General features: G+C 42.4%; 1 protein-coding gene across 1 annotated transcript; it reads right to left on the reverse strand.

Annotated features, from left to right (window-relative positions):
• Positions 1 to 919: 919 nt before the first annotated feature.
• Positions 920 to 3079, reverse strand: sox21b (SRY-box transcription factor 21b). The gene is made up of 2 exons (XM_072396981.1): positions 2824 to 3079; positions 920 to 2699 (listed from the first exon to the last, which is right to left on the reverse strand). The coding sequence occupies exon 2, from the start codon at positions 2680 to 2682 to the stop codon at positions 1936 to 1938; it is 747 nt and encodes a 248-aa protein (XP_072253082.1). The 5' UTR covers positions 2683 to 2699; positions 2824 to 3079; the 3' UTR covers positions 920 to 1935.
• Positions 3080 to 11384: the final 8305 nt, after the last annotated feature.

Genomic DNA, 11384 nt, shown 5'->3' on the forward strand with positions numbered 1-11384 from the left:
TGGGCCAATAAACTAAGAAAAGCAGTCAAAGAGAATGGATCGATTCCTGGTGCCTAAAAGACGCGCATCTTTTCTTTTTTCTTTTTATCCCCTTCCTCGTCTTTTTTTCAGACCAAACACAAGATGAGTGTGGCGCGTTACTCTCGGGGCCAAGGAGGAAGTTCCGTGGAGAGAAGTGATCGAGGTGTTACAATGGAGAGCATAGCGCTGAAAAGGTTTAATTAACCGTGACGGAGATAATTATCCCTGGACTGTCCAAATTAGTTTTGCATAATCGCTCTGATCCTTATGAATTAATCTCTCGTTGTAATCTAGGAGAAGCGGTGTCTGCTTCAGTTTGGTGCGTTAGATATCAAATGAGAACTGAAAGATTTCTCATGGAGTAAGGCATAACTTTACACACACACACACCCACACACATTGATACATAGCAGTATGTTGTTGTTGGTTTTTTTCTTTTTTAAACATGCAATTTTTAATTTAAATCAAACGTAGGTTGCCCCCGCCACCCCCATCTCGTCCTTGGGAGCGCACACACTCGGCTCAGGTTGTTTAAGAGCCTCAAAGGCAAGCTTGTTCTGCAGCTTTAAAAGCAGCACTTGGCCTTCTTTTTCTTTTCTTTTTTTTTTTCTTCTTTTTTTTTTCTCCTTGTCTGTGTCCCTGGGAAAAAAAAAGAAAGCTCATAGTACCACACTGTTTTATCTTCCTTCCTATTCACGATTAAAATTGTGATAAATAAGGTTTTGGCTCTTGATTACAATGGGCTGATTTAGATTTCCCCCAAGTAATGCCATTCAAAGCGCGGACAAAAGCGGCCTTTGGAGGCTACCTTACACTTCACCTGGGCTGAGGAGCAGGAGCAGGAAAAGAAAAGATACCAATCTTGTTCATCTCATCAAGAACTACAGCCGCGATTCCCTTCCGTTTAATCCGAATAGGCTTTATTGTAGTCCCTTTGCTCAACAAGTGAACAGTAGCAATAGTTTGAAGTACATAACGGTGGTTAAAGAAAACACAAAACATACAAATTCCATAAGAGTTAGTTAAAAATGTCTTTTTTTTTCTGCTGCACATGATACGAGGAGCTTGGTTGTGGGGCATTAGGGAAATTATAAACCCACTGAATAAACTTCCGTCTCCATTTGAATTCCAACTTTTTACTGTTTAAAGAAAAAAAAGAAAAAAAGAAAACGGTTTGGTGAATCAAACCCGCAACTGAGTAAGTAACACCTTCAAAAATAAATTACATCCTCTACGTTTCATGTGCAAATATCTTGTCCTTTTTAAAATGGTCTGGGTCACCATAGATTCCACTAAACAATAAATATTACAGACATCTATAAAACGGTTTAAAAACTCAAAATATACACCGGGTTTCTAGAGAAATACGTAGGTTCCTGGCCCCTATCTCAAACACTAAGCCTGTGACGGCAAATAAACTAAAGTCATTTGTCTGTACACATTTACAGTGCTGTGATAATCCTCCTTGATCCATGAATCATGACCCTATAAGCGATTCGTCTGAGGGAAAACGTCGTGGTCCTATGGATCATTGTGTTGGCTGCCCTTGATTCCAACAGGTTGGTCAAGCAGCAGGTGCAAAAAGATAGAAATCGAACTGGGTACCTTTCAAAAAGAGTTCTCACAAGGGCAAACAGCTCTGATACCCATAAATCTGTGCACATGTCTGCCATCGTTCAGTCAGTTTCCTGGGGTTGCGTCAGGCGAGGGCTGAGTAATAATAGAGAGTTCTCTAAATAAGCATTACCTTAGATAAAGGCATTAATCAATATACATACACATGTGATATCTGAGACGACGAGCACTTCATCACATGTACAAGTTTGTGCATGCATAATAAAACTCTTGCATGAATAGCTTTGCTGTATGTTTTCATTTCACATTTCATTTTCTTAGAAGTCCACTGTGGGCCTATCATAATGCCGCAGCGTATGCAGGGTACGGTTCAAGTTGAGGTTTCCCCATCCCGGGGAGCAGGATGTAAGCTAAGGGCGGCTGGAGTCCCGCTGAGGGCCAGGCCGTACAGTTACACGGGATCATGTAGCCTGGGTTTCCCGGAGACGGATGTGAGTGAGTGTGGGCGTGCGTCCCGCCACCTACACCGCCAGTCCCGGTGAAAGCCGTAGCGCCTCCCGTTGGGTAGCCCAAATGAGACGCGTACGGAAACGAGGGTGGGGAAAGGTCAGTCATCTTGGATCCAAGGTCGAAAAATGAATAGGGGTTTGTGGACATGGATGGATTGAAGAATACCCTCGCCGCTGCTGCCGCAGCAGCCGCTGCTGCCTTGTCAGGGTTCCCAAGGACAGACTCGGAAAGTGCTCCAGCGGAAAGTCCGCTAACTTTGAGTGCGTCGTGCTCCCCGAGATTGTAGGGCACAGGGAAGGAAAACTTATCTTTTTTCATCAGAGTCTTGGGCTTCCGCCTCGGTCTGTATTTATAGTCTGGGTGTTCCTTCATGTGCATCGCTCTCAGTCGTTTGGCTTCGTCAATGAATGGCCTTTTCTCAGACTCGGTGAGAAGTTTCCACTCCGCTCCCAGTCTCTTGCTGATCTCAGAGTTGTGCATTTTCGGGTTCTCCTGAGCCATTTTTCTGCGCTGGGCTCTGGACCAAACCATGAAAGCATTCATCGGACGTTTAACGTGATCCATTGGTTTAGACATGTCGGCACACACTCTCTCTGAAAGGCAAAATCAAAATGTAAAAATCAAGCATCGAACTAACAATTCGCCAAATCGGGAAGCACTAGTCAAACAAGAAACAGTTCATTCGAGATTCACAGCGACTGCTGTGTGGTTACTTACTTGAGACTTCAATTCTTCATCCCACCGTTGATTATCTTCTAAAACACACAAGTTGCAGCGTCCTTAAGAGTGCTCAAATGTTTTCTGCGTCATGCTGACATCCACCAGTGGTACGCCTTTACAAAAGAGGATGGAGGTTAGAAGAAAAAAGAAACACTCTGTCTAGCTTTCCCCTTCTCGCTTGAGACTGTCAACCTGCACTCTGCAGCAGCATACGCGAGTGGAGGACAACTCCCGCTTGCCCCATGTGAAATACCGGATTGTATGGCAGGTAGTGAAAGTGTCACAAGCGCATGCGCTCTGGTGACGAGCGCACAGACTTCTGTTGAACGGGCTTTTCGAAATTCCACCCAGTTTTAATGGTAAAACATCTCGTATTCAATACAGTCATTATATTCATTTGTAAAATTTGACTGGGGGGGGGGGGGGGTGTTCTCGGTGTTCTTTGGGCTCATTTGCTCAGTTGCATTCATTTGAATGCGCAATATGTCAATTCGTTTACGCATATACAATACCTGGGGATGGCTTCACATACGAGACTTTTAATGATACCCAGTTCCCGATGTGGAGAATGTAACTGCAGACAGTCAGGTGCATGTTGCAAAAGTTTAATCTGAGCCACGAGATACACGAAAAACACGCACGCAGAGTCCCTTTATTGAGCGCATAATTGCTACCTTATCACCTCTTCCTCTCTGTTCCGTTTGTTTATTCGGCAAGCTGTCAGTGTCACTCCACGTTCTCACTTTTGATTATAACCGGCCTGTCCCTTCACCTCCCCATGGGTGGCAAAACCCCCGAAAAGCAGTGCGCACAAGGCGACAGCATGGCAAAGAATGCGCTCTTTAATTTTCTGATATTGTCCCATTTTTCTCGGTAAATAAGCAAATGTTGGGGAAGTCTGAAGTGTTTCTAATCGTGCTCGGTGAAATTAATTACTTTCCCGAAATCCCCCTTTTCACTCTCACTTCAAAGGACCTTCCCAAGGGCAGCGAATCGACAACTGAAATTAGGCTGCCCAATATTCAACTAAGCAATTAAAGTTATCTGCGGGACCTGTTGAGTAAATTGTAGGTTTAAGTGGCTTGTTCTGGCACCTTCTCCCGTTGTACATAATTATGTATGTGCAAAAATAGGAAATACAGAAGCGGCATTGAGCAATATTATAAATGATGAATTAGGCTGCAGGTCAGGCTTTTAAATGAGGATATAAATGGAAGTTAAATTCAATTCACTTTACTGTTGTCCCTTTTAATGCGCCCGTCTAATCTACAGTTTACACAATATATAGTATGGGGTTTAGTATTATTATTATTAATAATAATAATAATAATAATAATATTGACCGGGAAAAAGTTGAACATGTTTCACATTTTTCTGTTAACAAGGATCAGGGTGGGTTTGTCGCAGCGCAGAATAAGGCTCACTGAGGGATCGCTCCTTTGTCTCGAGACGGAAACCTGACAAGGTGAAGATGATCCGCGCCCAAAGGACCAGATGAAAGACAAACCTGCTGCCCAAAACCGACTCGCAGCATCTCTCAACGCCGCGCGCCCCTTTTGTCGGCTTGTCATTCACCTCGATAACATTCCTTCAGTGAAGCGCTCCGCTCACTCCACGGGACCACGCACCGCTCATAACACAACGGCACAGACAGAAATGGTATTTCTGGAGGTATGAATAGGCGAAAGTCGTTATCGGGAGTTGTGGAGGTGCGCAGTTAAGTGTATTCACACATGTATGCTTGACTGGGCCCCTGGATGTTTCTCTCTTCTTCTGTTTTTACCTTTTTTTTTTTTTTTTTTTTAATTTCCCAAAGCAGTTTCGTCAAATTCCATGTTACTTTTCCATTCATTTATTTTCTACTTAAGATTATTTGAAATGCCATTCCTCATAGTCTTGATGCTAATGACTGGCCTGTGTTTTAACTGTGCGTTTCGGATGATGCCAGGGCCTGGATCAGTTTGCATTAAGGCGAGCAGGTGCACCCATCCATGTTTTTTTTTTTGTTTTTTTTGCTCATCAATATGTTCAGATTTGTTTTATCTATTCCACAACACAACAGACTGAAAAAAAACAAGGATTCAGTCAATTTTCTAAATTAAGATCTTATAAGAATATTAATAATAAATAAAATCAACAAACACTACATTTTGTGTGACACCCCCCCACCCCTCTGCCTGGGTCCTAGAAATAACACTTAAATAATTCAACATGAGTTAGTGAGAGTGGGAGAATTACCTGCCGATAAAGCCTGGGTCCAACCTCTGAGACGGAGCCAGCGCTCCCACCTCACAGCACACTGATGATAAGACTGAATAGAAAAATATCATGCAAATAGAAGCCAGACAGCAGCAACAACAAGCCCATGGGGACATTTCCCTACCCGGAGACATCGCACACAGTTCACTCTAAAGTGTTAAAGCCATCACTCTGAAATAGGAGCCCCTGGAGGAGCAAGAATCTCCATGATAGCACCAAACACTTTATTCTACTCAACACTTCAGTCTGGGAGAAAGCAGTAAATTATAGAGAGAGTTGATGAGGATCCCTGGATAATCCCAGTTTGCATTTAAAAAAAAAAGCCCTCATCTCTATAGAATATTGTAGGATGTGTACTTTACCTCCTCATGCTTTTCAATGTGGTATTGTCCCATCGGAGGAGGAGGGAGGGGGAGTTAAGTCTTGAATTAAATTGATTTCAAGGGAACAGAAGTTGACCTCTTGCTATCAGATGGCTTTTCTTTGAGCAGGGGAAAAAAAAGAGAGGGTAAACAACAATATCTTGTGTTTGCCACTTCAAACCCCACAGAGTGGAGAGTATTTACTGCCACATGAAAGTTTGCTCATTATCAGGGAGGTTTGTAGAAAGGGAGAGGGAGGGGTCCTGATTCTGTACCTGATGTGGTTTCTTTCTGCTTGTCTGATCACAGCTCTGCTGAGATCTTCTCCTTCCTCCTCAGCCGTGGCCGCTCTCGTGCACGCCGAGCCAAGGAGGAAACGCTAAACGCACCTCTACTCTGAAAAATGTGGTCACGTCAACTGCTTTCTGGTGATCCTCATTAAGCCCCGCTCTTGTTTTTACAGCTGATTTTCAGATTAGGGGCTTTAGTGAGCATGAGAAACCCAAATCCTAGACCAAAAATATAATAAAAATTTGCCTTAAATCAATTTTAGATGCTTGCTTGTTAAAGATGGAGAGCTATGATATTGTTTCATGCTTAATTACAGTATACTTTCAGTTAATTCACTTAATCACATTGCTTATTTTCATCAAATATCGGCTAAAATAAATTGTAGTTGCAGACGATTATGACAAAAGTAGAAAGGACATTTTTGAACGAGGAGACAAAATCTAAAAATTGTCATTTTATTTTTCTGCTGAGCTTAAACGCCTGCAAGATGTGGGGCGTGTTGAAAGCCAATCTATCACCACCCTGCGCCATTAACTGCAGAATCTTATCTGAAAAGTGCTAATGACAACCAGTTTAGGGTTGTAAGTGATCCAATTGATTACTATTTAAAGATGATTGCATTCAGATTACAAGTCATTTTGTCTAATGAGGTGTCTTTACAGCTCCCACAATACGTAGAAAATTTGCTTAAGTGCAAGGCGACATAATGATTGGATTGGTAAGGAGACAATAGCAACTACAGCATCTCTTCAAATGAGTCACACCAAATGTCTGAATAAATGTATAATTAATGTGAATAAAGTTAATATATTTTTTGTGGTTTAGATATGTGACCTATTTTGAAGGTTGTGTTCTGAAAATATATTCAATAAGTGCCAAATTAGTTGTGCGGGTCTTTAATCATTCTAATTATACAGTCTTTATTGCTCCTTAGGGCAGAATTCTGTGTCTTTGTCTCAGTGGGAATTATTTTGGTGAAGAACCAAAATATTTACTCAACCACAACCTAAATATTACGCATATCAAGAGGAATTGAGAAATAATCCTCTCATAGAGCACAGTATTAACTTAATCACATTAGTGAAAATACTATTGATAGTGGTCATGATCCCTGGTGAGGGGATCTGAAATCCACAATAAAACAGCCATACAAGATAGAACACACGGTGGTGTGTATTAAAACTGACGCCTTGAACGGGCAAATGGCCCTCAGGACTGTGTAAGTGTGTGTGTGTGTGTGTGTGCAAGTGTGTGTCTGAATGCTTGAACGATGGTAAAAGAGCGAAGGAAGAGGAGTGATTGTCAGTTCAATCTTCGAGGACCTGAACTGACAGATACAACAAACTTTGAAAGCACATTATGGAAGGAGAATGGCTACACAGAAGCATGTGGAGTCCGCAAGGCTGATAAGACCTTCATCTTTAAACCACTGCTTGTCAAAGTATTATACATAATCTCACACTCTGCAGAATATCTGCACACCCTGAGGGGCAAACAAAATAGAAGCGGCAATCAAATGGCTTCCTGGATCATTAAAAAAAAACGGCCTATCCTACCCTTTGTGAAAAGTCAGATTTTTGAACTGTGATTGCTGCCATCCCCCACAGGGCATATGTTTAGCTAAAACCTTCCGCATGTTCTCTGTGGCAGAGCCCCGTGGTTCACATACACAGATACTTGTTTACCTCCAGGCTCTGAGATGACTTTTCCCATGATAGACTGTTTTGAACCATTTAGCGGATACATTATCGCTGGCTTTTCTTCCTCATTATATTCCCCTTATCGTCACAGCATCACTGCAAAGCCCCCAAATAGAGAGTTGTAATTACCGAGACCGCCACCTGATAGCGGCTCTTCTATCAGCTTTATCACTCCTGGTCCTGCTAACTCATCACAGAGACAGAGGGAAGAAAAGGCCCGCTTGTGGCACAGCCCACCACAGATAGCTCATCTCTCAGATACATTTATAGTTCCAGTCGGGATCAGAGAAAACTGATGCACCAAGGCTTTTTTTTTTTATCCACCCCTTTCCTTCAGCCCTACAAAGACAGCTCTCTCTCAGTCCTCTCGTAGTCTCTGACTCTTTATGTGGAAGGTGAATTGAGGCTGCTCCACAAACAAAAAGTGATCAAATCTCCTTGAACCCATGGCAACGCAGCAACAATTTGGTCTATGGCTATTTGGTCTTTCATAGTGTGCCATCGTCCTTCAAAGGAAAAGGGAAAAAAAACTCCAAAAGGTGACTTGTTCATCTTTAACATTGAACACAACACGAAAGGCACTTACATAAAAGTTGACAGCACAGTGCTTCTAGCTTGTTAACCACCTTTGACCTTTGTTACAAGTTTTCCAAGTGTTATGAATAGGAAATAAAGAACTAATCTACAGGGCTGAATGAACAAAACTTTAAAAAACTCAGACGAGCTGAGAGCAAAGGTCAAGATGCATTCAGTTATTTATTCAATCTCATTTCAGCGCAAAAGGATCTTTTGCGATTTCTAATTTTTCCCTTTGTGTGAATCATTATCCAGTGTGTGGTAGACACAAATGTGTGGTAAATTCCTGCTGAAAGTGATTAACAAAAACTAAATATAATTACACTGAAGATAAAATGTTTCAATGAAATCAAGCCTCAACCCAGAGACCATCCTTGAAGGGGTCCATTTTTAAGCAAACATCTTTTCTTTTTTTCTTTTTTTAAGTATTCACTGCACAAAACTACTAAAATGATTTGAATGAAACATTTAGCCCTCGGTAGAAAGTCTTTCTGGGTGTTTTTCAACTTTCTGACTCACTCATTAGTTACCTGACAGAATCATGCTGAAAAAGGTTGGGTTTTTTTTTTATAAAACGACCCTAACATTGGTGATTATTATCTAAGTACACAATTACCTGCCAATTCAAAGTGCCCGTATGAATTTCTATGCTGCCTCCACATCCCGGCATCTCCCCATGTCCTCTGCACATAGCTGTGCTTTCCTCTATCACTTGTAACAATGAAAGAGCCTTTGTGTGTCTTCTCATCAGTATGTCAAAGAAACAGCCCGAGTGACTGTGACCTCCATCAAATGGGAAAATTGTGAGGATGCATTGGAACTCTATGGTTCCCATGGCCTGCGTGCCTTCTGACAGAGGCACTCTAACGCGGCTTGAAAGGAGAAATCAATCTTATTTGAGGAGATTAAGTGACCAGGATAATAACCGTGTCATTGAGAGAGAAAAAAAAAAGTCCCACTTTTCACAAGAGTAAAATAACGAAGTTCCTGCAGATGGCTCATTGTTGCAGCTGAATGTCACATCTCTCTAGGTGAGCCCTTCATTGCAGTGTTGTCTTACGCACCTCCGACAACACATGTGGTCATTCCCGACCACTGGGATTCGTCGTTGCAGGCACATACCACAAGAAAACATATCTGCTCAACATTTCCCTGTTTGTATGGGAATATGTGGGTGTGAGCACGTGCGTGTTTCTAGTGCTGGCTTGAATGACATTATGATCAATGGGAGGGCAAGTGTCCTGTCAGCACGTTCTGTTTGGAGGAGGGGCCGCCGCTGGCTGTCTCAGGTGATCTCACTATTTGACGGACACAGCAGAGGAGAGCCTCCGTTCACGCTCGCCTCTCCCATGTTGCTTGCCCAATCATGTCATTACTCATGCAGAGCAGCATAGGCGCTTATAGGATATTATTGATCATATTTTGACTGAGTATGCTCCCCTCTCCATAATCAGAAGTGCACTCCTGACACCGTGCATCTGCGCACACAACACAAGTGACAGCATCATTAGGTGCCACACTTATCAGCATTCCGAAACAGACAGCCTGTGTTAGTGTGTTAAGATGTTTGCCTAATGATTTTAACTAATCTGTTTATTTCCAATGTTTATCTGAACAGCCTGTGAGGGGAGGAGTAGCAAAGCAAGGAACATGGCTTTTTCAAAATCAAAGACTTCAAAGCAGCTAATCGCCTGCGTGAAGATTAATGAATTACTCTTCCGAATGCTCCTCTTAGTTTTCTCTCATGCAGTTCTCTTTTTTTTTTTCATGTCTGTCTAAAGTAAATACCCGTGCAGAGCCACGCTCTGAATAGATAGCAAAACCAAAGGCCAGGACCCTGCAAGAGTCAGATCGTCATCCCATGGGATGTCTGCTAAAGATGATGTGACACGCCTAAAGAGCAAAGCTCCACCAGGGGCCCCGGGGGCTGTTTGCATTTGGCAGCACAAGCCAAAAGTATCCTCACTGTTCAGATTAAGCCTTGCCAAGGGTCAAGTGAAATCAATATGTTAATCCATAAATTGTCCTGTGTGATAATTACTAAGAGGAACAGTAATTACAAAAGACATTAATTTACTTCTTAGATTTTGTGCCAGGGGAGAGTTTCGCTCAGCCTCGATTCATCTGGAGGCAAACAATTCACAGAGGAAGCGTCCCTTCTTTTTAAAAGCACTGGTCGATTCTTATAGGGAACAGTAGGTGCACACAATCTCTCAGTCAGAGCACTTCTGGATATGCCAAAGGTCTGTTTGAAGGTTTTCAAACCCCTGTGTAGGCAACTCCGGGGTTCTAACATCGGTCAATGATAACCAAGTTTTCACAAAATGCACACTTTTGTTCCCCCTGACAAAGTGTCTTGGACATTAGCATAATAACAATATGACAAAAAAAAAATCCAAATGGGCTGTTGAGGGATAAAACCTCTGTGTCCTCAGCTAAAGACACATGGAGCGCCACACAAATGCCACACTGCTTTAATGGGGCGACAACCTGTATACATTCTGATCTTTTTCTCTTCAACCACTTTGAGGCATGGCACAAACATTGTCCAGGCATTCTTCTCTAAACCCCAGGTTGCAGCTGGTCTGCCCCTCACTGTGCACTGCCAAGTGCAAGAAATGGGTTTCTTTTATCAGGACGGAGCAAATCTGGGCTAATGTGTCTAGCAGAGAGTGTCCCAGGGAACCCCGCTCTCCCATTCTTTGGCTATTCTTTCCACTTTTCTCCTCTCCTGCAAGTGGGATAATTGCAGTTTAATTGGGTGACAAGAAATGAAAACTGTGTCCACATTATCTAGGATTATCTCTTTTTCCTCCAGCCTGCCATCAATTCAAAGAAGCCCATTTATCAGCACGGGGAAGCTGATGCTTGGTCAGCGGAGGAGAAGCTTTGAGCACCAGCTAGGAAAATGAAGAGAGAAGGGGCCCTGGAGCAATGGGAGGGGGCCTGACAGCTAAGAAAAATACCCTTTGTATCTTATCTTAACCGTACATTCATCTTCCAGATGCATATCATTTTAGCACTCTGAATCAATGAAAATACAATAAAACTATTCTAGAGAATGATTTCTACCAAAAAAGAAAAAAAAAATAGTGCCAGTTTCAGTTCCCTGACTGAAATTCATCAGCAGTTTCAAATACAAGGGTTTAATCATCCAGAAACATTTCACAAAACCTAACACCTCACGTCTCTTTTAGCAACCCGGACAAAAAGCTCTAATGAATACCAATAAGTCTCAGCATTGTGGGATGGATGTGCTTCATAGCCAGCTCCATTCAGTTCATCAGCATTCTTAAATTCTGCACAGCAAGGTTATAAACATTGAGTCATACTCAAGCCAGCTGTAGCTCACCTTTCTTTTTGTTTGAGC

This window comes from Leuresthes tenuis, unplaced genomic scaffold (genome assembly GCF_036924035.1).
Source record: "Leuresthes tenuis unplaced genomic scaffold, fLeuTen1.0.hap1 SCAF_12, whole genome shotgun sequence".
Lineage (NCBI taxonomy): Eukaryota > Metazoa > Chordata > Actinopteri > Atheriniformes > Atherinopsidae > Leuresthes > Leuresthes tenuis.

Bases quoted from the DNA above. Each gene is read 5' to 3' on its own strand.
- sox21b (XM_072396981.1), bottom strand. From the start codon at position 2,682: ATGTCTAAACCAATGGATCACGTTAAACGTCCGATGAATGCTTTCATG.